The sequence below is a fragment of the Sinocyclocheilus grahami genome, unplaced genomic scaffold (genome assembly GCF_001515645.1).
Source record: "Sinocyclocheilus grahami isolate Dianchi unplaced genomic scaffold, SAMN03320097.WGS_v1.1 scaffold972.1, whole genome shotgun sequence".
Classification (NCBI taxonomy): domain Eukaryota; kingdom Metazoa; phylum Chordata; class Actinopteri; order Cypriniformes; family Cyprinidae; genus Sinocyclocheilus; species Sinocyclocheilus grahami.
The window spans coordinates 589446-616204 of record NW_015506151.1 but is presented as its reverse complement, the minus strand read 5'-3'; the positions used below and the strand labels follow the sequence as shown (position 1 = coordinate 616204).

At 36.3% G+C, this 26759-nt stretch overlaps 1 protein-coding gene and 1 pseudogene across 2 annotated transcripts; one reads left to right on the top strand and one right to left on the bottom strand.

Annotated features, from left to right (window-relative positions):
* The window catches only part of LOC107564958 (thioredoxin domain-containing protein 16-like), a 20267-nt pseudogene extending 15582 nt beyond the window's left edge, over positions 1 to 4685 (bottom strand).
* A 1062-nt stretch (positions 4686 to 5747) lies between these two features.
* Positions 5748 to 26742, top strand: LOC107564956 (integral membrane protein GPR137B-like). 2 transcript variants are annotated; one of them, XM_016250137.1, is made up of 7 exons: positions 5748 to 6458; positions 20685 to 20734; positions 21969 to 22197; positions 22370 to 22519; positions 25633 to 25758; positions 25996 to 26120; positions 26368 to 26742. In XM_016250137.1, exons 1-7 carry the CDS (start codon positions 6042 to 6044, stop codon positions 26591 to 26593), a joined length of 1323 nt encoding a protein of 440 aa, XP_016105623.1. In that variant the 5' UTR covers positions 5748 to 6041; the 3' UTR covers positions 26594 to 26742. The 2 variants fall into 2 exon arrangements, with proteins under 2 accessions (XP_016105623.1, XP_016105622.1); XM_016250136.1 differs by having other exon boundaries at positions 5749 to 6458; positions 26365 to 26742.
* The last annotated feature ends 17 nt before the right edge of the window (positions 26743 to 26759 follow it).

The window sequence follows — 26759 nt, the reverse complement described above, 5'->3', positions numbered from 1 at the left end:
TATATATATATATATATATATATATATATATATATATATATATATATATATATATAAAATTATTTCGAATCATAATAATATCTCACAATAAATTATGTTTTAAAATATATTCAAATAGAAAACAATTATTTCGAATCATAATATATCACAATTTTACTGTATTTTTGATCAAATTAAAGAGAATTTTTAAAAAAATTAACAAAAAAAACCCATCTAACCGGTTAGTTTTATGTACTTTATGTATAATATATCTCTTATATAGTATATATAAGGTTTTATATATTTTGATATAAAATATATTAAATAATATAGGCTACATATATAATGTAAAAGATTAAGACAGTAATAAAAGGCTATATAAATAATAAAAAATAATAAGAGTAATAAAACAGATCGAATAAAAAAATATTAATTTTTAGTTCATGATATCCAATGATTTAGCTAACTGCCCATTGTAAAGTGTTGCCCATTATTTCCCATGGAATCTTGTTAGATGAATATTGAAGTTAGATGAATTGCAGTGTTGTTTTTGTTTGCGTCGTCAGTACCTGTGAATGAGCACTATGCCAACTTCCCCACGGAGCTGCAGGGCGAGAGTTTGAGCCAGTCCAGGTGCTGGGTTTGAGGCAGAGAGAACAGATACAGCACAGGGCACACCGAGGTGCATATGAACCACATCTACCTCCGGCGGGTCCACCACCCCCTCTGTCTGCCAGAAACCAAGTCCACAACAAGCCCAAAATCAGACATAACAGATATGGAACTGAAATGAGAATCAGAATTCTAGCTCCTTTTCATTATATCTGGCAGGAAGTTGAAGATGCTTTCTCACCAGTAGAGGTGCTTCCATCAACTGGAGGAAGGCGTGTATGTTAATGGTGTTGAGTGGTTTCTTCATGGGAGTGCTGGGACACCGATCAGACTGCCTGGATACACCTTTACAGTGCAGAAACCACAGTTGTGTTTGTGAGGAAGACGGATCGACAACCCTGTGATAGATAACAGAAGATTCATCTGAGAGACACTCAAGAAGTAGAATAATTTGTTATAATTTAAGTCAAAATGTAAAAATATCTATTAATTAATTTTATGTTCAATGTATTGGGATACTGTGGTTAAATAAAACCATAAAATTAAACCAGATTTTAAATTTGTAACCACACTTTTCGTTGCTTGAAATGAACTATAACTTAAATAGTTTATTTTTTTATATTTTATTTTATTTCAGCTATATATTATTTTATTTTATTTCAAGTAACAAAAAATGTGGTTACAAATGTAAAAATGTGACTAAATTTTATGGTTTTAGTTAACTATAACAACCCTGCCAAGGACAGCAATATATTCAACAAGGCAACATTTCTAATTTTAATAAACGAAATAAATAAATAAACAAACTAATAAATAAAATTAATAAAAACTACACAAACATGTTTAAAAATAAAACCAGACATGTTTTTTACATTAAAAAAAACATACAACAAAATTACGAATCTAAACTCAAATTTAAGTGAAAACAGAAAATATTAAAGGAACACTTCACTATTTTTGAAAACAGGCTCATTTTCCAACTCCCCTAGAGTTAAACAGTTGAGTTTTACCGTTTTCGAATCCATTCAGCCGATCTCTGGGTCTGGTGGTAGCACTTTTAGCTGTAGCTTAGTATAGATCATTGAATCTGATTAGACCGTTAGCATACTATAGGAACAGTTTTAAATAGGAAAAATATAGAAACTCTTTGGTTATTTTTGAGCGAGATGCTAACGGTCTAATCAGATTCAATGATCTATGCTAAGCTACAGCTAAAAGTGCTACTGCCAGACCCATAGATCGGCTGAATGGATTCGAAAACTGTAAAACTCAACTGTTTAACTCTAGGGGAGTTGGAAAATGAGCCTATTTTCAAAAAGCTATAATAGAATAGCGATCATGCTTTGAGTACCTCAATAGGGATTGAATGTATATCACTACTTAGAGTAATATAAAACATACCCCATATGTTTTATGACCAAAGAGCCAGTCATCTGGACAAACTGGTATTTGGTTCCATACACAAATGCTGCCTCCATCAAAGCTCGGTGCTCTATCCCAAAAAAAAACAAAAACATGAGATATATATAATATTGCTTCATTTCAACCAAGACAATGGACTATAGAGAATATAGAGATCGTACCTGGAAGGCCTAGCACTGGTATGTGACCGACCACACATTACGGACCTCATTGAAGAGGACAGAGCTGAATGGAGGACATAAGGGACACATTCAAAGGTCAAGGTCGTCACTGTAGTTCCATCAGGCAAAATAAGCATCTTTAATCGTTGGTGATACTATAAAAGTTTTAAATAAGAAGAACTCACAAAAGGACATGAGAAACAATTTCATTGACGTCAAATATGGCATCGATGTCGAAACTCCTCAGGACCTCAGAGCCTCTGGAATGATAAAAGACAAAAAAGCTTTTGGGTTCATATCGTTCCAAACCTGTGTGACTATATAGAGTAATTCAAACTTTTTTTTTTTTTTGAACATCTTGTGTTCAATAGGTTTATATGGGTCAGTAAATTTTTTTTAATGTTTTTAAAAGAAGTGTCTTAAAGCTGCATTTATTTGATCAAAAATACAGTAAAAACAGCAATATTGTGAAATATTTTTACATTTTATAACAATAATTTTTTTTTAAATAATATTTTGTAACAACAACAACAGATAACTGTTTTATATTTAATGGTTGTGTCCGAAAGCCTAGACAGCTGCCTTGCTGCCCTATCAGACAATGACTTAGCAAGCAGCGTTTTTTTTGCACGAAGGCACCTCATGAAACTGATTTCAGACAGGCTTCTGAGGCAGCGTAACGTTTTAACGATCTACAACAAAATAGAAGGAGTTTTGGTGATAACTAAACGAATATTTAATTACTATAATACTGATTTCTCACTAGAACTAACATCAAAAGTGCAAAAAGTTAGTCAGAAATATACATTTACACATAAACTGACCGCCAAACGCAACTTTCAGATGCCATCTTTCGCCATCTTTCATTTTTAGCTCAACCGTCACGGAATGGAACGCACAGGATTGTGGCTGATTTCAGACAGGCTTCTGAGGCAGCGTAACGTTTTAACGATCTACAACAAAATAGAAGGAGTTTTGGTGATAACTAAACGAATATTTAATTACTATAATACTGATTTCTCACTAGAACTAACATCAAAAGTGCAGAAAGTTAGTCAGAAATATACATTTACACATAAACTGACCGCCAAACGCAACTTTCAGATGCCATCTTTAATTTTTAGCTCAACCGTCACGGAATGGAACGCACAGGATTGTGGGATATCAAAGGCAGCGAAGGATACATCTATGCTGCCTTCAAAAATCTATCAGATGAAGGTATCTCATGAGACAGGAAGTGAAGCTAACTTTGGATTCGGATGTGCCTTCTTGATGCCTTCCTACCTTGGAATGCGTCCTCCGAAGGCAGCATTTTAGAGCTTTCGGATTATTTATTTCTGTGATGTAAAGCTGAATTTTTTTTTGCTGAAACATTTCTTATTATTATCTATGTTGGGAACAGTTGTTCTGCATAAAACAAGATCTTTTCAGGGTTCTTTGATGAACAGAATGTTCAAAAGAACATTTATTTGAAATAGAAATCCTTGTCAAATAATTTCTTTTCTTTCAAAAATCTTACTAACCCCAACATTTTGGACAGTAATGTATAATGATGTGAGGGTAAAGTTTATAAACTTATACCTGAACAAGTATGCCTTGGTCAGTAGCTTTTCTCCTGTGCAGTAGTTTGCTATAGCATCTTTTGAACAGTTCACCTGTAAAAACAGTCAGTTATTCAAACTGATATTACTGCAATACAGTCAACCATCGTGTAAAACATAACTAGACATCAGAAAGCTCCTTCTTCTGACATTCTGATGCAATGAGGTTTTGCTCACCTTCACAACAGATATTCCATAGTCCTCTAGGGCAGTGAATCTCAACCTTTTGGCGTACCGGACCCCAGTCCAATTCAGAAGCATCCTCAAGGACCCCCAGAACAAAATTGACTCATCTATGTATCATTTGTGTCTTTGTGAGGACCAAATGCAGTCAAGTACTATTCAAGTTAGTTGACTTGTCCAGTATTTGGCCATATCATCAGCTATATTGGATTTTTCTTTCATGGGAACAGGAGTCATGTCAAAATATACAACATTTATACAAAAATGCATACTTTAAATGGACCCCCTGGCCTTACGTCAAGGACCACTAGGGGTCCACGGACCCCTGGTTGAGAAACACTGCTCTAGGGCATCAGCTGACATCTCAAGCTGCTCCATGAACAGTTTGATGGTTGGACTGACTGCAAGTAGAACTAAAGCTTATGCAATAGTCTATGAACATTAAAAGACTTTTGACACCTAAAATCCATTGATTCAGCAAATATGCTTATGTGCTGACTGACTAATGACTCTTGCTTAGCTTTGCACATTATGATAACTGTTCTGCAAACATTTGCAACGCATTTATCAAAGTCTCACTATGATTTCCAAACTATATAAAGGACGTCTTCCCTGTGAAGCTCTGACTGGAATCTTCTATCAGTTTGGAGGAACATTGATCTGCCGCTAGGCTGAATAACGCAATCAAATAGACGATGCATATGGTGCCCTTTTCCATTTTTATGGACCTTTAACGTACATCCATTTATATTAGTTCATTTTAAGGATGAGCTCAGTAAAAACTGGTACACAAAGTCAAAGAATATATCCAAATTCAATCAAAACAACTCGCCTGGGCTGTATTACTAAATGCATCAGCCATACACTAACAAATTGCATTTCTAAGGGCAACCTACAAAAAATAAAATAAAAAAAGAAATCCCCAAACACTAAAACAACATGCGCAAACGTTGTCCAATTAAATTTGTGCGGAGGATTTAGCGGTGAGCTGAACACCAATCAGAAAGCTCAGAATACAAAGCAGACCCAGTGAGAAAACCAATGAGAATGAAGTAGGAATGTTATTTGAAAAGCCTGTCATTTTGGCTCGAATGTAACGGTATGTCTCTATACACCACTATTTCAACTGAGCCAAGATGGCGACTGAAGCGCGTTGGTTTCTAGCTTCTTCCTATTGGCCAGTAGGTGGGGCCCGAGCGTGATCGCTCCCTACATTTGATAATCGCTTTTTTTTTTTTTTTTTACAGAGTTGTTTTTCTTTGCTCGGAGGGAGCAGCTGCCTTGCAGACATTTGGGTATTTTTTTAACCTATACTTATTTGTTATTCATTTCTTTCTTCTGCATGCATAAGCCACAGCTTAACATATTGTACAACAATCAATTTATAAACAAAAAGTATCCAATTATGTTGCACACTGTTATGTTAGCGATTAAAATCAAATCTTACATATTCAACCACTGCAAGATTACAAAAACAACATGCGTAAACGTCCAAGCATTAAAATTAAAAGCATGAAAATTAAAAACGTAGAGAGGCAGGACACCTAAAAGACAAATGATTGGTTTCTCCCAAAAAAAAGTAGGCGGCTGTGTAAATCGCTTTTCGGCGAACGTACTTGAAAAGCCTGACATTTGGGCTCGAATGCAACAGAATTTTTCCATTCGGCACTATTCAGCCGAGAGCCAAAATGGCGACACAGCCGCGTCAGATTCTAGCCTTTTCCCCATTGGTCAGTAGGCGGGGCCAGAGCTGCAACGCTAGCCAGCTGATCACTTTTTCTAGCGCTAGAGTTGGTTTTTCTTAGCTCGGAGGGAGCTGCCTTGCAGAGATTGGGGGACTCTGCTGTTTTTTTTAATAGTTTGTTTTCCACATCTTGCTTATGAACCTCCAAGAATTGTATTAGAAGTTTATACAACAACAACTTAGGGCAGTCTGTAGGTTTTCATTTTTAGCTCATATGTCGTTTGTAATTAAGTTTGACGTTTTTCAATTTCTCCTAATTTCAAAACATCTGCATGAAAAGTTTCATGGAAAAGGAAAACGTTTTGGATAAGTCGACGTGATAGCGAGCATCCCGTCGATATGTTGTTTTTACTAGAAAGCCAGGTCAGTGTTTGGACGGACTCACCCTCCTCCTCCTCCTCCTCCTCCTCCTCATCATCATCATCCTCCGCCGAACTGATCCAGGCTGCGGTTCCCCCGTCCGTGCAGCTTGGTCTCACGGTTCTCTACACGGTTTTGTATTCGCTGCTCTTCGTGTTTGTTTACCTGCAGCTCTGGTTGGTTCTGCACTACGGACACAAGCGCTTCAGCTACCAGAGTGTTTTTCTCTTTCTGTGTTTGCTCTGGTCGGCTCTGAGGACGACTCTCTTCTCTTTCTACTTTAAAAATGTTGTTCAAGCAAACCAGCTTCAGCCTTTGCCGTTCTGGCTCCTGTATTGTTTTCCAGTCTGCCTGCAGTTCTTCACCCTGTGTCTGCTCAACCTTTATTTTGCTCAGGTAAGTCCCACTTTCCTGTTTCCCCAATTTGTTTTTGTTTTGCAATGTATTACACAACATCCAAATGCGTCTTTATGATGGCTCGTGGTCTAATTAGCATGCAAAATCAACGTACTTTTGTTATATAGAGATAACATGACTCCTGTTGCATTTAGATTGCCATTTCCATGCAACTCACATCTATGTGGGTCCCTCCCACCAAATGTGTTTACTTCATGTGACTGACTTGGAACTTCGTGCTGTTATTGCGATTAAAAGCATCGTCGTGCTGTCATACAGGCAAATTATGTTGTTTGAAACCTTTATAGACATTCATCATGTTCATGATACTGGGACAAGAGCACAGCTGGAGGTCATCAGTTTCTGTTCAAGCCCCTCTGCTTGGCCACACCAGTGCAGTTCACAGGACAGTCTGAATGAGGTCTATTATTGCCACTGTTGGTCCATCCTTCCACGCTCTGTAAAGTTTTGGCCGTCTGTGAATGCAGAACCTCATCATGCAGGGAATGAAATATTTTTCTTCTCCTCTCCAAAACATTATGCACTGGAGAACAGAACATTACAGTCCTTTATTCTATGCTGGAAAATAATCAACTACTTGGTTCACAAAAAAAAGAGACATTATTTTCATAATTTACACGTATGTTCATGTCAGTCCAAAGCTCTTTGTTTTTCTTTATTCTGAAGACCACAAAAAGAGATGTTTAGAAGTATAGCCATGCTGCTCTTTTTCTCTTACAGAGAAAGTGAAGTGTGAGCAGGGGCTGTCAAGCTCCAAAAAGCACAATAATAGTCAGTATTTTGCACTACATTGTAAGTCTTTTGATAGTATATGTTGGTTTTTGTGATAGAAACTGATGAAAATGGTTGGTACAGGCGTTCCTGTAGCTCGAAAAGTAGCATATATCATTAGCAATGTCATGGTTTCTATTCCAAGTATATTGTCAGTCGCTTTGGATAAAAGCATCTGCCAAATGCATAAACACAAATGCAAAATTGAAGTCGCTTTACACTAAACAAATTCCCCTGCTGTGGCTCACAAATCTCCATCGCAATTTGAATATTCACTTATTTTCAAAATCGGACGTGATGTCTTGATGAACCATACTTGAATTGGTGCAAACGTGAATGAGATATTCTGAACTGCATGCAAGTTGTATTAAATACTTTTATGGTGCTTTTATTGTTTTTTTATGATCATTTTGGAAGCTTGAAAGCCCCTGGTCAACATTCATTTTCTTTTTATGAAAAAGAGAAGTGTCATTCTGCTAAACTTTTCGTTTTTTGTTTCTCATAAGCAAGAACTATTCCCTTAAAATACAGTAATTTAAACATCTAATAAATGAGAGGGTAGTTTATATAATTTTCGTTTGCTCTTGTTTCACTTCTGTGGTCGAATGCCACCATAACTGTAATGGTGAAATATTTTGTTGGAATCTAATTTGCAGGAACAAAATTGTATATGAGATTCTCATTATTATTCTTGTTCCAAACTCAACAAATGTGTGCTTTGCTCTTTCTGTTCTGTTCGACATCACCCCGGCTCTGATATTAATCTAACCTTGCTTATATTGCATTTTATTTCGCCCGTAGTCAGCACATAGAGCTGTGGCACAATGAAACCTGACTGACAGGCCCTGCAGTCCTGTTAGATTTATTGACAGCTTTGTTTTATGCAACCACCATTTATGCCTGTCTGCAGCCTTTCCCTTTACACCTACATTAAGTTGCAGAGGGTTGCTCGAGAGAGCTGGCCTTTGTTTGTGCATATTCCTCGGGAGCTATTTGAGATGTGGGCATCGTACCGACACTGTCTGAAGAGCACGAGTTGGCATTTGAAGGTGCGAGCCAATCAGAGGCACCTGCTGCAAGAGCATTACATCACCCTGCTCAATCCTGTACTATTCCAGGCACAACAAAAGGGGTGTGCAGCATTCTGTTCTTAGAGCAGCCACCGCACAGACAAAGACGCAGAGCACCCCGACTCTCCGAAATGTCAGCTGAAAACAAAATCACATCGGTGGGGTACGTATCCGAGTGGGTCATTTGTGTGGCTGAGAACGCCGTGTTGTATTCTAGTGCTCTGTCCACTCAGTAATGACCTAATGACCACTATTTCAAGTCAGCTGTTTGGCCCACATTAATTTTCCTTGGTAGTTGGATGTAGCGATTGATCTTTCATGCTAGTTGCTGCAGAAATGGGTTATGTATATGTATATGTATATATATATATATATATAAATAAGTATATATGTAATTAGCTAAATATTTTCTGAAACTTTAATAATTTTATATTAAAATATACAATTTTAATATGTATTTGTTTACGTAATAATAAAGAACTTGATACATAAATGTATTTTAATTAATATTATATAATAAATAAATATAAATACTATAAAAATACATTTATATATAAAAATATAATTACTATATATATATATGTATATGTTATGTATATATTCTTGTTATTATTGGTGTCCTTTTTCATTTGTCAAATGTAAAAACATGTGATGGAACTCACATTATCTGTTGTTTTTACATCCAGAATACAGAGAAAATGCAGGCTCTTTAGGGAACTGAAATTGCAACACTGTAAATAATGCATTTTATTCCTTGCAAGTGTTGAGTCGCATTTCACAGTTTTCATATCTGTTCTTCCTCTGTCTTTCAGTTCTCTGGGGTGGCACCAAAGTGATGATCAATTAATTTTTCAAATGACACTTTCAGCAACTCTTGTGCGTGAAGGCAACACATTAAAGGCATGTGTACTGTGAACGCCAACTGTTTACGTGAAGCAGAAACTCCCCCGTGAATCACACGTGTGGTTTCTGCATGTTGGTGTGTGAGTGTGATGCGTCACATGAGACCTTATCAGCAAAGCCCTGCATAGAAAAGAGATGGGCCATTTTTCATTGTCGGCTGTTTTTGGTGCTGTCCGGATGCTATTGTACACATATAAATTAACGTTCATGTTCAAAACAAGCAATAATGTTTCAGTGACATCTGTGACATGCTGTCAGTTATGTAGCACAATAAACAATTTTGATTTGTCCCCAGTTTATAAAAATCCAATACCATTACTAAAAGGCATCTTTAAAAGCAGAAATTTGCAGCTTGTAGTTTTGTTAAAGCACTTATCTTCTTATTTTTTTCTAGCACTGCTGGTGTTAACACTTCTGAACATAATTTTTTTTTATGTAACCTGTCCCTTTCTGTTATTCATGTGCATATCATGCCAAAGTTGCAGCTTATCAGCTCTACATGGTCATGACAGGAGTTGAAAAGTTGGATATAACTTGGCACTAATATGTGTCAAGATGCTTTAATGTTTTTGAAAGTCTTTTATGCTCTCCAAGGCTGCATTTATTTGATTCATTGAATGTAATTTATTCTTGTGATGGCAAAGCTGAGTTTTCAGCAGCCATTATACTTTTAATGTTAGTGCATTAATGTACATGCCGTTTTGATTGTTTTGTTTTTTTTAGCAAACTAAATGATACATTTAAAACATGCTTCAGCTTAACCTATTCTGAATCCAGAACTTTCCATTCACAAGCATATTCCAGTCACAATAAACAGCAGTGTAGTGAAATTTAGACTCAGAAAAGTAGTAATGAAACATGGTGCAATGGGAAGAGTTCTGTAATACGGTTGCATAAGTTTGTTTACTTAATCAAATGTTCTCTATTATTTAATATAGTTTTGAAATAATGACATGTCTTGATGTTGCAAATGTCAGGCCTAACTTAGGCTTAACGTACCGTAAAAGTTGCTGGGCATGACCACATTCACATTTAACATGTCAAACCACAAACTTATAGCTTGTTTCTGCAGTCGTATCAGCTGGGAGAGTCTTATTAATTTAGTTTGCCGAGGAATCTTTATAATGGCCAGGCAAACAGAGGGATCACCCCCACGCAGTTCCATTACAGCTTACTGGAATGTTGTTTTCTTATTCCACACTCACCCTCTTTGTCCTTGTAAAACATCCATAGATATGCAAGTTTGGTGTAGATAATTATGACATGTTCCTCACTGCCATGTACACTCCTCCAGTGCTTTTGCAAACTCACATTTGAGGCTAGGTCACATGATCGGGATCAGTAACAGAATTGTGCCACCTAATTTGTTTAACAAACGTAGGCACCTGTTTGCGATGTTCATTGGCTGGTCCTGACTAGAATGAATCACATTTTGCCCTTTGACAGCTGACTTGGAGAAGTTTAGGGTGGAGTTTGTTTTGGGCTAATGATTTTAGCAGTTGTGCTGTTGTGTCAGGAGAGGTTCGGGACGGCTGTTGTTAATCTGTAACTAGGCCACTGTTTCTTTGGCAGGGATCTCTAGGTAATGTAGACCTGCTTGTCATGTAAAGGGAAGAAGTGGGTAACGAGGACAGTCCACAAGAGCATTGAAGGAAAACAGACGTTTAATGCTCTTGCTTCCTAAATTAGCCGCTTGTTTGTTCCTGGTAAATACAGTTGTTGTTTCTCTACATAAGTGGGCTGAATTTGATTGTCATATACTATGTCACTGACTTAAAGGGGCCATGTTGTACTCCCGTTTTCCCCTGATGCCCACTAGTTAGTCATGGTGTCTTGCACCGAAAATGTTTTTTACATGACGGTTTACCACCCTCATTCTCCTTTAGGGCAAAACCTATTTTTGCTACTGTACCTTTAAGACAATTTAAATTATGTATTATTATTTACATCAATGTATTTACATGTAAAAAAGTTATAGGTGATGAATGGCTAACCTATGAATGTGTAAGTGTGTGTTTTTTTTTGTTTGTTTTTTTAAAGGGGTCATATGATGCTTTTTTAAAGATCATTATTTTGTGTATTTGCTGTAACAGAATATGTTGACATGCTTTAATGTTCAAAAAACACATTATTTTTTAAAATACTGTACATTATTGTAGGCCCTCTATGCCCCGCCTCTCTCAAATGCTTAGTTTTCTACAAAACCCCCTCCTTTGACAAGCGCAGTCTGCTCTGATTGGCCAGCTGACCCAGTGCATTGTGATTGGCCGAACACCGCAAGCACTCGTCGGAAATGTAACGCCCCTTACCATAATCGCGAGCTTCATCTTTCAAAATAAATGTAAAGACAGTAAATAATGTTATTAGTTTTACCATCAGTTCAAGCCTATAAGGGGAACAGACACAGTAATGATGCAGTACACAAGCCGCGGTTAAGACAGCTGACTCCACTTTGATGTGATGCTGGCTCTCTCTCACACACGCGCGCACACACACACAATGTGCAAAACTCCGCATTTGAACAGTCAATAGCAAATACTTAAACTAATAACAAAACAGTAGCTGATTCAGAAGCGCCAGATTGTCATAGCAAAGTCAGAATTACCTCCTCTCCTAGGTTCACGAAACGGTCATCCATAAAATGCATTGCTGTTCTGTTGTAAGTTATCTTAAAGATTCCTAAATGCATCTACTTCTGGAAGGCCAAATAAAGTGCTTTTGCTTTCGCCTAGAAACACACAGCGTCTCCCTGACATGGCTGCTTCAACACTAACTGGGTTACTGAAACCACGCCTTCTTTCTTTGGGTGCACATTTGGGCCACATTATGCAACTATTCCCACATAGTGACCTAGATATGTGGGGGCGTGTTAGAACGAGACGTTTTAGGGGGGTGTGGCAGAGTCTTAACTTTGATAAAGAATATCTCTTTGGTTTTTCAGACTTTAGTCTTTGCAACTTCAGGGATCTTATCTATGCACAATCAGCTTGTAACACTCCAAAGAGAAAGGAAAACTTGAAATCGTATCATATGACCCCTTTAAAGAAGCCTCTTTTGCTGACCAAGGCTGCATTTATTTGATTAATATAATAAATTAGTAAAACAAGTAACAATTTAAAATAAAAGTTTCTATTTTAATAAATTTTTAAAATGTAATTTTTTTTAATTAAAATGTAGTTTAGTGTCACGTGATCCTTCAGAAATCATTCTTATATGCTGATTTGGTACTCAAGTAACATTTTGTATTATGATTGTATTGCTTATATTTTTTGTGAAAACTGTGATGCAGTTTTTTTCAGGTTGCTTTGAATAGTTAATAAACAACATTTATTTGAAATAATCTTTTTGTAACAACATAAAATAGTTTACTGTAATTTTTGATTAATTTAATGCATACTTTCTGGAGAAAAAAAAAAGTATTTTGTCACTTTTGATTAATTTAATGCATACTTTCTGGGGGGGGGGAGTATTTATCTATTTAAAAAAAAAGTCCTACCCCAAACAGGGTCTACTAAATGAATAAAATGTAAAAAAAAAATTACATTTTGGAGTATATTAAATAGCCTAAAAGCTATTCAAGGACTACAAGCCACAAACGCTTTGATTTCACGTGGTATTATGCTGTTTATCTAGTGGCTTTTTTATTTTATTTATTTATTTTTTTGGCTGTGTTGATAAAGCTAGCATGACATCACGTGAAAGCATAACCCTTATGATTTCAGTTAGCACAGCATGTTTATTCACACTTTTCTTAATGTTTCTCTTCAGTTGCCTGTTCACATTCCTGTGGAGGTTTGTCTTTGCTGGCTACAGATGTTATACACGCATTTGTGTCATGGACATGTAAAGTATGTCTCATTTGGCATGGGCTTTCTGTAGAAAGAGCTCCAAACTCACACGATTTCTGCTCCCCAAACACACACTTGCCCACTTGAATAATTGCAAGCTAATCAGAATCAAATAGATAGTGAAAATGATTGACCCAAGGGATGCTAAACGGGTTTCTTTAAGACTGTTGACAAAAACTAAAGTGTTTTTGTTTTATTACCTGGGCTTAAGAGTAGCGGTCATAAAATAGGCCAGTGTTTTGGTGCTGTTTTTATTTTGGTATTGGGTGTGAGTTGGTAAAGCCTGCAGTTTGGGCATGAAGTTGGCGTGCCTTGACCTGAAAGCTGTTCATCAATGATGTTTTGTACTCCTGTTGTCCTGTGTAGCCTGACGTGTGACTTTTAGCATAGTTTGGCCCCACTTAAAGGCTATCTGACATTTAAAGTTACCAACAGCAGTTTGTTTTACTTGCCTTTTAGGCATGGATAAAGACAATTTATAGAAGATTCATAATTATTACCATCTCATAATTTTGACTATTTCTTATTACTTACTATCTCGTAATTTAATCTTTTTGTCAATTTAGTTTTTTTTTTATCTCATAACAATGACTTGGTATCTCCATAATTTAATCTTTTTTGTATTTTGATGTAGTGTTGGGCGATATGCTCAATTTTCATATCGTCCTATCGTCAGCCTGTGAGATCGCCGATACACGATATTATCGTGCTAATTTATGTAATCATTTACTTAGTTTCATTGCGGGAAAGTGAACCAACTCCAGCGTGAGGCTAAAAGCAACCTAATGTTTTTAAAATGACAGAATTTGTATTTAACATGATAACAAATTAATAGAAACATCATAAGTTACTAATTATAATGCTTACATTTCCTCAGTTATTCCAAAAAGCAGCTACAGAAAACGAGCAAAGACCATTACATTACTAAAAACATCATCACAAGCTCAGGCTAGTCTGAGTTTATGCACTTTAAAAACACTCCCGTTAAAATCAGTGAATATACACTGTACGATGAATAAATCTCTTACATCGCACGTAGCTCTGAACTTTGTTTATGATGAGAGAATTTGCGAGTCAGAATTCAGTCAGCGCGCGCTGAACAACGGAACTCCGCTGTTTCAGTGATGACTCATCTGAATGCCTCTGATTGGCCATTGCATTCATAAGCTTAGCATAATCGTGTGTGATTGGTTAAAACGCACAATACTGTAAAAATGCGGAAAAAGAAATCTAATGCAACCAATAAGCCCTAATATTAATTAGATAATATTACTAGTCTGATAATATTAATAATAATAATAATAATCATCTTGCTATCGTCAAAAGCATCAGCCACAGGCGATATCTCTGACTATCGTCGACACACGATACTATCGTCTATCGGCACAACCCTATTTTGATGTCATAATTGTGACTTGGTATCTCATTATTTCGGCTTTTTGTCAATTTAATTGACAATTTCATTTCATTATCATTCATGATAATTAAATTTTTTTTGTTTTACTGTGATTTAGTATCTCATAATTTTGACTTTTTATGTCATAATCATGATTTACCAAAGCATAATTTTTTTCTTATTTGCTTCCACAGAAATTGGACATAACATTGAAAGCAGAACATTTTCTTGTTGCTAAATGTCTCTAAAGCTTTTGAATATCTTTTTGCTGCTAGTTATTTTTCAAAGCACTGATTGTTGCAGCATAGAAACCCACTATTCCCTTGAATGATTCAAACTTATCCGGCCTAACTCTCAGAAATTGTTGAACCGTATGGAATAGTTTGGTTGGCTCCTAACCATCCCAACAAGTCTTTCTGAGTTTGTTGACCTATTTACTGTTTTGACCTGCTCTGACTTCACACAGGCTGCGGTACCACCATCTCTTAGATGTGTTAAGTGAGGGCTCTCAATAACAATCTTCTACAAAAACAAGTATTAAACAGACCAGAGGGAAACGTTTTGTTTCCCAGTGTAGGTAGATGAATCATTGGTTTTAAACCTCCTCTGGGCCGTCTTGACATGAGGCACTGAAGGGGAAAGTGTGTGTTTGCAGGGTTGTGTTCTGATTATTGAGGAGGAAAACAGGAAATGACATGTCAGTAGGCCTCAGTGTCCATTCAGATGAAAGCTTTCCTTCTCTTTGGTTTGGTAAGTCAGTCATATGCACTGAGCAGTTGCATGTGATCTGCTGTCAGGATAAGCAAGCTAGAGCCAGGTCTCTGGTTCTTTACAGATTCTTATGGACTGAGATTCTTTGAATTTTGTTAAGAAAAGTATTTTTTATTTTTTTTTTATATTCATGTTCTTCGGCGTTTACAATCTTTGAAATCAATACATGTATTTATGCGATTTTTTTTTTTTTCTTCTCAAAAATAAACACAAAAAATAAATAAATTATCAAATCAAAAAGAGGACATTAATATTATTGATAAAACAAGCTATTAGTCTTGCTAGGTTGATTTTATGTTATATAATAGTTTATTAAATATGTCTTAAAGTCTCATAAGAAAACCGATTTATAGCTGTAATACGTTTTATTAAAAGTCATTCGACACCAAAGTGGACTGTATTCACATCAAGAAAAGTTTGCTTAGTCGTGGAATAAAAGGTCTTGTATGAATTTTCAAGCGTCATGAATAGCGATATCATTTCACACCATCAGTAAAAGAGGAAGAAGCTTAGTCTTACAAAGTCTCATGACACCGAACCGCAGCATTATGCACTTTCAAAAGCATGACTCAGTGTGATGTGGATGTCTCATGGTAAAAATACATTTAAGGAACGGAGACAAATGTCTGCATGTGGGTCACAGAAAGGGCTTACATATTAGGGTTGTGCTGATAGACAATAGTATAATGTATCAACGATAGTCAGAGATATCGCCTGTGGTCGATGTCTTTGACGATAGCAAGATGATGAGGATTATTATTATTATTAGGGCCCGAGCACCGTAGACCCTCTTGGAATTGCTCTGTTTATTATTATTGTTGTTATTATTACTATTATTATTATTATTATTATTATTATTATCCAAAATGAATCACATTTTTGAGGGCCTAAACATGCTCAAACTCGTGAAACTCTGCACACACCAGAAGTGGCGAAAATTTACTTCTGATATAGGTTTCAGAAGTGGGTGTGGCAAAATGGCTCAATAGCGCCACCTATAAACTTTCAACGAAGTGCCCCTCAAGCTACGTTTCACGTACATGTATGAAATTCGGCAGACACATGTAACACACCAATACCTACAATGAATTCTCTTGGAGCAAAATCTGAATCCCAACAGGAAGTCAGTTATTTTTAATTTTCTCGCCAAATTTTGTGCCGTTTTTGCCATTTTCAGGCGTTGTATTTTAACGAACTCCTAGAGATTTAATCAGATCAACACCAAATTTGGTCAGTGTAAGTCGTTTATAGTCATAGCGTCACCTGCTGGCAACAGGAAGTGACATGTTTTACACTGTAGCATACTCCTCCCAGAGATTTAATGATAATAAAGGCCTTTGCGATTTTAATTGCGAAGATCATGAGTTTTCGTTAAAGGACGTGTTCTGGCAGCCTGATAAATTTCGATGTTTCACCATGGAAAAGGAAGTTGTTGTAACTCAGCCATACAATGTCTGATCTGCCCCAAATTTCACATGTTTGTCCTGAGTCCTGGCCTGAAGACATCTAAAGGCCAATATTCCGTTATAATCATAGCGCCAGCTGCTGTCAACAGGAAATTACTTGTTTTATACTCACTTAAACATGCAATGTCCGATCTGCCCCAAACTTCACATGTTTGGTAAGAATCCTGGTCTAAAGACATCTACATGCCAACATTCAGTTATAATTTATAGCGCCACCTGTTGCCAACAGGAAATGTCATGTTTTATACTAACTAAAACATGCAATGTCCAATCTGCCCTAAATTTCTTGTTTAATAAAAGCCTGGCCTGAAGACATCTAAAGACCAATATTCAGTTATTATCATAGCGCCACTTGTTGGCAACAAGATATGTCATGATTTACACTAACTCAAACATACCATGTTCAATCTGCACCAAACTTAAAACGTTTGATAAGAGTCCTGGACTGAAGGCATCTACATGCCAATATTCAGTAATAGTCATAGCGCCACCAGCTGGCAGCAGGAAGTTTGGCACATATAAATGACTTTGACATATTTCTCCTATAGTTACCACTTTAAATGCATTCTGCCCTGCCATTCACTGTTTTCCTGAGTCCATGGGGTGGAGGTGGGTGCGAGGGCCCTTTCAATGCTGCTTGCACCTTCAATTCTTCTTCTGAATTCTGCTCTCTCGCGAATTCTCTCATAATAAACAACAAAGTGCAGATGTACATGCAATGTAAGTATAAGAGATGTATTCATCATACAGTGGAGATCGCTTCACTGATTATAACGGGAGTGTTTTTTGCATAAACTCGCGGTAGACTTAAGTCAGTGATGATGTGCTTTGCTCATTTTCTGTAATGTTAGCTGCCATTTGAATAACTGAAATGTAATCATTATAATTAGAAAATTAAAACGTTTCTTTTAAATTGTTAAATACAAATTCAGTTATATTCAAAATATTTTATATATTTAGATAATAGATTACACTAACATTACACTGCTTTTAGCATTTACCCTGGAGTTGGTTCACTCTCAGGATATGAAACTAAGTAAGTAAATAATTAAATAAATTAGCATGATAATATTGTGTATTGGTGATCTCACAGGCTGACGATAGGACCATATGACTATGGAGCATATCGCCCAACACTATTATATATCACCCCTCTGAAAAGACTGCTGCCTGTTTTCTGTGATTGGCTGAAAGTAGCTGGATTGTGTGTGTGAGCTGAGTGCTTATAATAATGTATCCCAACCAAAACATGTCTGTCATTGCCCAGAATATAGGCCTATCCTTATTTGTGCTCTCTCACTTTCTTGTTTGCTTTTTTCTTTTTAATTCCATCAAACTTTTTTTCCATTTTTTTCCCAAACTTATTTTCACTTTTTAAACAAACAAATTAATAATTGAGAAATATCTTTACATTGAAAATTGGCCTTACACATGTCCAGAATATCATTAATAACTGCTTATAACACCCTAGCATTCTGCCATTTTTCATGATTTTTGCACTGATTTTTTCAGAGAATGTAAAAATCTAGTTTTTAGTCAGCTTTTTTTCATATCTGACCTGTACCTTTCTCCACTTTGTGACAAATAAAAACTTGCAATATCTAATCTGCCAGCAGGCATTGCATGTGTTGAATGTGGAGCGTGCTGACCTTGTTTTTGCTTGTAAGACCGTGTGGTTTGGGGTGGGGAGCGGAGAGCAGATAGAGAGGAGCTTTTAATGCTGCCTTTTCTCGGTGAAAGCACATAGCTCGGGGCCACACGGGTCCCTTGAGTGTGCCGCTCTCTCGTGAGATGACAAATGTGAGGTGCAGTTTGCTGTATTTATTTTTGGAGACTTTCTTCTGTTTAACTCGGAATCATGCTGTGCCGTGTCCCGGTGGAGTCTGCTGACAGGAAGACACATGAGGATGACATACATGTACAAGCACGATTCACAACAAAACACAACAAAAGTATCGAATAATGCACCTTTTTATCTCTGCGTGGTTTCCATAAATAAGCTGTGTTTTGCACTTTAAGCATTTGTTTTTTCTTCTCAGAAGGCCAGTAATAATGTTAAATGAATGGTTCACCTTATATCTTTTGACCATTTCCACCAGCTTTATTCCTTAAAACTAAACAGGCTGTTTTGCTAATGACTTGCATTACTGTAAGATTAAAAAAAAAGAAAAAAAAAGAAAAAGGAATTAATACTTTTATTCAGCAAGGACACAATGCAGTGATCAAAATGACTTTTTTTTTTCTTTTCTTTTTTGTGTTTTTGCCCAACTTATCTTCATTTGTTTCAGTAAATAAATAAATCATAAAAAACATTTAGATTTACATTAAATTGGCCGTATATATGGCTAGATACCAGAATATCAGAGACTCTTATGGCTCCTTTTTTAAGGAATTAATACTTTTATTCAGCAAGGATGCAATAACTTCAACAAAAGTGACAGTAAAGCCACTATCCAACATGAAAAAATCCTGAACAAAATTATGATTTCCATTAAAATATTAAGCAGTACAACTTTTTCAACATTGAAAATTCAACTTTACCATCACAGGAATAAATTGCTTTTTAAAATGATAATATTTCTCTCTTATTTTGATCAAACAGTAGCAGCATCGGTGAGCGTAGGAGACTTTTTTTTTATTTTTCAAAAAACATTTAAAAATGATGGTAAAAACTGTAGTGTATGTAAATGACCTCTGTTGTGATTGGCTAAATTCTCTACCAGCATATTTCCATTTGGCAATGAATTAGCAAGTTGCTGAAAACTGTGAAAAGAAATCTATATTGAATTTAAATATGGATGTCCATATGCTAATCCTGTCATAACCATGAGGATGTTTAAATGATTAGTGTGAAGGATTTGTCATGACGGAAAAAACAGTAGGGATAGACTTTGCAGAATGATGTAAATATTACATTTTGACTCTCTAAATGTTCTTCAGAGTTTTTTTATCATCACTGTAGGGATTTTAATACTGTATTATGGATAATTTTTCGTCTAATTTAATTTTCCAACTTTCATGTGAAACTCAGACCCTATAAACTTTTCAGTAAGCCGGTGCAGAAAGCTACAGGTGAGGTGTGTTCCTGTTCCTGTTTTAGTTGCCGATTACTGCTGTGGTTTATATTGTACAGATTTTAATATGCCTGAGCCTAAAGAAGGCCCTTGGTGGCTTAGTATCATTACTTTGAAGTTTGCGGTTAGGCATGTGTTCATATACTACCAATTAAAAATTTGAGGTTGGTACAATTTTTTTAATGTTTTTGAAAGAAGTCTCTTATGCTACCAAGGCTGCATTTGTTTGATCAAAAATACAGTAAAAAGAGAAACATTGGGAAATATTATTGCAGTTTAAAATATCTGTTTACTAGTTAGTTTAGTATATTTTAAAAATGTCATTTATTCCTATGATGGCAAAACTGAATTGTCACTTTCAATCAATTTAATGCATCTTTTCTGAATAAAAGTATTACTTTAAAAAAGGTATCTTTTGAATGGTAGTTCATATGCTAGAGTGTACTTCACCTGCTAATGGATGTTATGAACTTTGTGTGAACTACATGAGGCCCATGTGAGAGTGAAAAGAGTCCATGAACACTTATCAATGACGGTTGTGCAAGCCTCTGTAGTTGTGCTTGCTTTGAGTTGACCTTAGGGCTAGAGTTGCAAAGACCTCATAACCAATAACTTTCACTGGTTATTGAGCTCTTGGGGTATTTGTTTAACCAGGAGATGTTTCTGTTTAAACAAACTCAGAGATATGGCCTTGTCCCTGGTTGTCCTTATCTTTGCGTTAGCACAGGCTAGTCATCACTTGGCCTGTGAGCAGGCTTGAAGTACAGATAGCAGACGTTTCCTGGTGAAAACAACTTTTTTTTCTGTACTGATAATGCCTCTGCTCAAATAACCAAATATCTAAGCTAGTGTTTGTCCCGGTCATGTTTGTAAGTAATAAAAACCTTTCTATGTCCTCTCCCACAGGTGATTTTCAAAGCCAAAGCAAAGTATTCCCCGGAGCTCAACAAGTACAAGTAAGAGATTTTCTTTCCTAGTTGTGAGTGCTGTTAATGAATTAAGTGGTTGCTTAGAGGGAGCCAGTATGAACAATTTATTACATATTATATTTTAAGTGCTCTAAACTGTAGTCACCCCTGAAATCTTTCACTTTTTTTTTTTCTTGGTTCTTGCAGACTAGGCAAACTGTAGCCATGAAACTTAGCTGTCTATACACTACATTTATTTAAAGAGATAGTTCACCTAAAAATTTAAATAATTTAATTTACTCACACTTGTTTAACATGTCAACATGTTGTTCAAAACCTGTATGATTTTTTTTAGCAGACTGTTAATGCTGATCTTTTCCATACAGTGAAGTAATACTGAGCCTGTCAAGCTTCAAAATACCAATAAAGCACCATGGAAGCAGTATAGGAAAAGGCCGAAATATGAGTCACTTCTTCCCTCGCTTGTAACACTCAAATCTCAATTTTTCATGTTCAAATATGGTACATCAAGACACATTGCACTGTGTTTGACTAGGTATCATATGGCCTCAGAAGATTTGGAACAAGTCTTATGAACTACTTTACTTTTTTTTTTTTTGTGGTGCTTTTATGTCACTATTTTGTGTGTTTTTTTATTTTGGAGTTTGATTGCCCTAGTACTCATTTATTCATGCTCCACACAAAAACAGAAATCATACAGCTTTGGAACAACATTAGAGTGAGAATTTTTGGGTGAATTTAGGAGAATTTTTCTTTTGGTTGAAATATCAAAAAACTAAAGAAGTTTGAGCCAACTTATTACAGACTTGTTAGTTTTTCCATTTGGAGCATCAGTCTGTACAAATACGGGGCTTATTAGAGTTATTAGAGTCTGATGCCGAGTGAAAAGCTTGGAGATCAAATCCCACCCAGCCCCGTCTGAGTCAGGATGAGTGGGAGGAGGGCATGTGGTGGAATGGAGGGGGAAGGGGGCAGAGTAGAGGATTGACACATTGCCCAGACTGAGCTAAGCAACTGGTTGACTGCACTCATCAGTTCATTGTCTTTGAGCTTTCATCTATTATTCAATATGATATATTGAGCATGAAGTATTATGGGACATAGCTTGATTTTCTTCAACAGAAGAGGGTAAAAATTTGTATTATATTTTATATTATAAAATATAGATGTTTAAGTTGTTCACATAATTCACCCATGACACATTCATTTCATTTATTTATTTATTCTTCTCTAAAATAAATTTTCTCTCTACTCTCGATAGGGTGCCCCTGCGTCTAGGATTTCTGCTGGCCAGTGTTTTTTTCCTGGTGGTGAATGTGACGTGTGCCATGCTGGTTCAGGGTGATGCCGGTGAGAGTCAGGTGAAGGATGCCGTTCTGGCACGAGTTCTGGTTAATGACAGCCTCTTTGTTCTCTGTGCGATCTCACTTGCCATCTGCATCTTCAAGATCGCTAAAATGTCTTCTGCCAACGTCTACCTGGAGTCAAAGGTAAGTGGACAGGGATGCGGTTGGATTTGGATATTTGGATTCAGAACACGACATTTTCAGTATTATTTTCAGCGGTTTCAGACAGTGCAATCATAACTAATTGTTTTGAGTGGTGTTGAAAAGGTACTTGCTCTTCTGTCTAAATGTGGTGATCTTTGTGATTGTGATCCAGGGGACATCAGTATGCCAGGCCACGGCCATTGGGGCGGCAGTTATCTTCCTGTACACTTCCAGAGCCTGTTATAACCTGGTTGTGGTGGCTCTTTCTCCTGAAGATCGACCCAGCCCGTTTAATTATGGCTGGTACAATGTATCTGACCAGGTAGTTCAACAAAACTATATATTGTTATTTGTTAATTATAAGTATGATTCAGTATTTTTGTTTAAATGATTAATACTTTTATTCAGCAAGGATACTTTAAATTAATCAAAAGACTGTAAAGACTTGCAAAGATTTATAAAGTTACAAATGATCTGTTCTTTTCAACTTTCTTTTTATCAAAGAATCCTGAAAAATATCTATCTATCTATCTATCTATCTATCTATCTATCTATCTATCTATCTATCTATCTATCTATCTATCTATCTATCTATCTATATATATATATATATATATATATATATATATATATATATATATATATATATATATATATAATGGTTTTCACAAAAATATTAGGTAGTAAGTAGTAAATATTAAAGGAGTTATGAATATAATGTTCTCTGAGGTTCATTTATAATGTTAGTGTGATTTAACATAAAAAACCCATCATAATTTAGATGTAATAGGCTATTTTCTATCCTGTTTTTGAGCCTCTCTGCAGAACAGTCTGTTTTTATCGGTGGGGCGCATTCAAGACTCGCAAGTAAACGCCCACTGCTGTGATTGGCTAACAGTTTCGCATATTAAAATAGCAGATGGACGCTGCTATGATGTGCTCTGAAAACAACATGAGTCATTTGGGTTAAAAAAACGTGTAAATACTCGGTATATATTAAAAGGTCTGGAACAGACAATGCAATAGTGGTAAAAACACATTTACTCACACTTATGTGTTGCGACATTACTGTTAGATCCAAAATAGTCAGACTCAGCACTGCATCATCTTTTACTTTCAGTCTCTGAAAAGCCTGCATCATATTGTCTTGTTTAAAAATGAATCCGTATTAAAGTAAAGCAAGCAAACAAACAGTGTTTCACTGACGCGATCTGGAGCTCTTTCCTAATTTTACCCTGTGTTTACACCGGACATGATCGGCGCAACGCAACCATAGACAACAGAACCCATTATAATCTGCGATTCTGTCTACACTGGATGCGGCATGGATTGACACAATGAAGACTGGAGTAATGGCTGTGGAAAATGTAGCTTTGCCATCACGGGACTAAGTTACATTTTAAATTATATTAAAATAGTAAAAAGCTATTTTAAATTGTAATAATATTTCACAGTATGACTGATTTTACTGTATTTTTAACTAAATAAATGCAGCCTTTGTGAGCATAAGAGACTTCAAAAACATTTAAAAAATCTTACTGAGGCAAACTTTTGAACGGTAGTGTATGTACAGTAGAAAGCTGGTAAACCTTCACTGAACTTCCACTGTCCCAGATAAACAAGTCTGTAAGTGTGGCACAGCTGTTTGAGTTAATAATCAAAGTTGTTTTCACCTTTGTGTGAGATGTATGAACTCATTATGTATTTATTCTTCTCATTTGCATAGTTGCTCATTTTTGTCTGCCCTGATTTAGTACTGTGTCCTTCAAGAGCTGTGTCTGTTGTGTGTGTGGTGGATTTGAAGAGTATAATACAGTCTGTGTGATGAATTAGAGATTATGCCTTTTGCAGCATATTTACAAATGCTTAATAAAAAGAGATGTTAACAGCTTCATTTATTCATTCAAAATACAGTAATTCAATATGGATTACGCTGCTTTGCGCAGTGCTCCCCAGAAACAATCCATTTGAGGGGATTTAGACAGATATGGGCTTTGTGGGGGAAAGGTCTTTGTTTTGCTATAAATAGCCCGGGCAAGGCTGCTGTGCAGAAAGGATGGCTGGTGGTGACCTAGTTTGGGTTCACCTCTGAGACGGGCCGACAAAGCCAAGGTTCCCCTGATCGGCCTGCCCCCTTCTCTGACTCAGCTGCATATGTTTGGGTGGCTGTCTGCTTGCTTATTCTTCATAAAGCTACTTTGTCTCATGTAAAGCTGTTGTGAGGATTTGTTTCTCGCTGTTTTGATGATGCATTTAATTATGGGATTGGTTACATCCTTTCTTATCCTGCATTGTCTGCATTTTTGTGGCTATTCATTTAGATGATGTTTTGTGCTTTTGTTTGTTGTAGGCTTTGTTTTGTTGTGCTATTCAATGGTTCTATAGTATGGATAATTATTAGGGGTACTCTCTTCTGTGGCTGCATGATTTGATGAAAAACTGGTTTACATTTTTTATTTTTATTTTTTTCCATGATCAAAATTGTGATTGCATTTTTTTTAAAGCTCCAGGTTTACTGATAATAATAATGTATTTTGAAGTACAACTGTAAAATTGCAATACTAACATTTATGACTCTTAATTTTAACCATTGACCTTTATTTAGCTGGAGAACTGCAGGGAGCCCTTAAATCTTCTCTTCTGTTGACAACAGCCAGTTTTTAAACACTTCTCATAAGTTTAGCAAGCATGTTTGGTGCATGTTGTGTTCCTAAATGTTATCATTTTTTCAGTTCAGATTGTACAGATTGTAAAACAATATATCACGATAACACATTGTTTTTTTGTATGAAAAAAAAGGTAATATAGGTCAGATTGCATAAAATGTTTAGCACACCTCTCGTCAATAAATCGCGCCATTTTGATGTGTCATTTGTGTTGCACAAATTAGATGTGACAATATGTGTTATGTGACTTGACAAATTACGTGTGAAAGTATAGTGCTTGTTTTGGGGGTTTTGCTGCGTTGTTTTTCATTCCCATCAAATAAATGTAGTGTCTACAGTGATATTTTTGTAGTATTTATATATTAGTATTTCTTAATATTTTGAATTAGCTTTATTTTTATATTTCCCATCAAATAAATGTGGTGTCTACAGTGTTATTTTTGTATTATTTATACATTAGCATTTATTTATTAATATTTAGAATCTTCTTTTATACTCCCATTTATATTTATTTCAGTTTAATTTTTTTATTTTTAGTACTTAAACTTCTGTTATTTCAATAAGTTGCCATGGCAGTATTTCTATTTTTTTTGTACGTTTTTCATCTAATATTTCATTTAGATTATTTTAGGTTTAGATAACAATAACAGCTCTGCCGTCTACTCTGACTAAGGTCTATTGGCCTTTACAGTGAACCGATACATCAATATGCTCAGAAGTGGAACGCTCTCAAAGTTAAATTAGTCTTGCATTGTGTTTGTGTCTCCAGGCGGATGCAGAGAAGATCAATGTGGAAGCCTATGTGGTCTTTGGGATCATCCTGTTCTTCTGGGAGTTGCTGCCCACCAGTCTGGTGGTGTTGTTCTTCAGAGTGCAGCGGCCCAATCAGAACCTGGTGAAAGTCTAATCCTGTCTCACTCCTCTAAATCTGTCCGTCAATATCACAGCTGGACACTTACTCAATGATGAGAGCCGGTTATCAGGTTGTTTTCCTGTCAGATAGAATTAATTACTCCGACGTCTGCCCCACTGAAAACAACACCCCATGCTGCTGTGTTAGTCACGTATTTGCCTGTCTGTGTTGGACCAGTCATATGTTCTTATTTATATTTTGTATACGTTTTTTCCACAGACACCGGGTGGCATGATCAACAGTCACAGCTTTAGCTCCAGAGCATATTTCTTTGACAACCCACGCCGCTATGATAGTGATGATGATCTGTCTAGAAATACAACTTCCCGAGGAGAAAGATGCAGGTGTGTGTGCTCACATTTTTAAAAACAGGAGTGTTTAACCACAGACTTTTATATAGGAATGTTATATTTACTTATAGTTAAAGATATTAGAAGTTTGTAAAGGAATAGTTCATTTAAAAAGGATTTACTTACAGGACAAATATAAGATAAATACAGAGATGTTTTTTGTGAACTATCCCTTTAAATAACATGATTGATACATCAGTTAAATTATATCTCTAAGGCTTAAGGTTCTGTTTTCCAGCAGTATCCTGTCGTCCACTCCACAGACGGGCCCAGGTTGGTACGGCTCGATCCAGAGGAACGGCAGCCTAACAGCAATCCCTCACCTGCTGAACGGCCCCCAAACATCAACCGCCCCTCTTCTCTTTGCCAACGGCAACATTCAGACCAACCAACACCACAATTACTATTCCACCCCCCAGAACTACTACTCAACCTCCCAGACACATTACGCCACCCCTCAGAACTAATGCACATCCTTCATGTGGATTAATCTAGTCTGAGGTTTGGCTCAGCCAGGACATCGAGCAATGCTTTATGGTCATCTTCCCCCTCAGTCAGTTTATCTGCCCACATTGAAACGGCAGGAAATGAAAGGGACCATACGAAGGTGGGGGGGGGGGGGGAAAGAAGAAG

Excerpts from the sequence above, each read along its gene's own strand:
- LOC107564956 (XM_016250136.1), top strand. The coding sequence starts at position 6,042 with ATGTTGTTTTTACTAGAAAGCCAGGTCAGTGTTTGGACGGACTCACCC. Across the intron at positions 6,459-20,684 it reads TCAACCTTTATTTTGCTCAG|GTGATTTTCAAAGCCAAAGC; the intron begins GTAAGTCCCACT and ends CCTCTCCCACAG. Across the intron at positions 22,520-25,632 it reads GGTACAATGTATCTGACCAG|GCGGATGCAGAGAAGATCAA; the intron begins GTAGTTCAACAA and ends TTGTGTCTCCAG.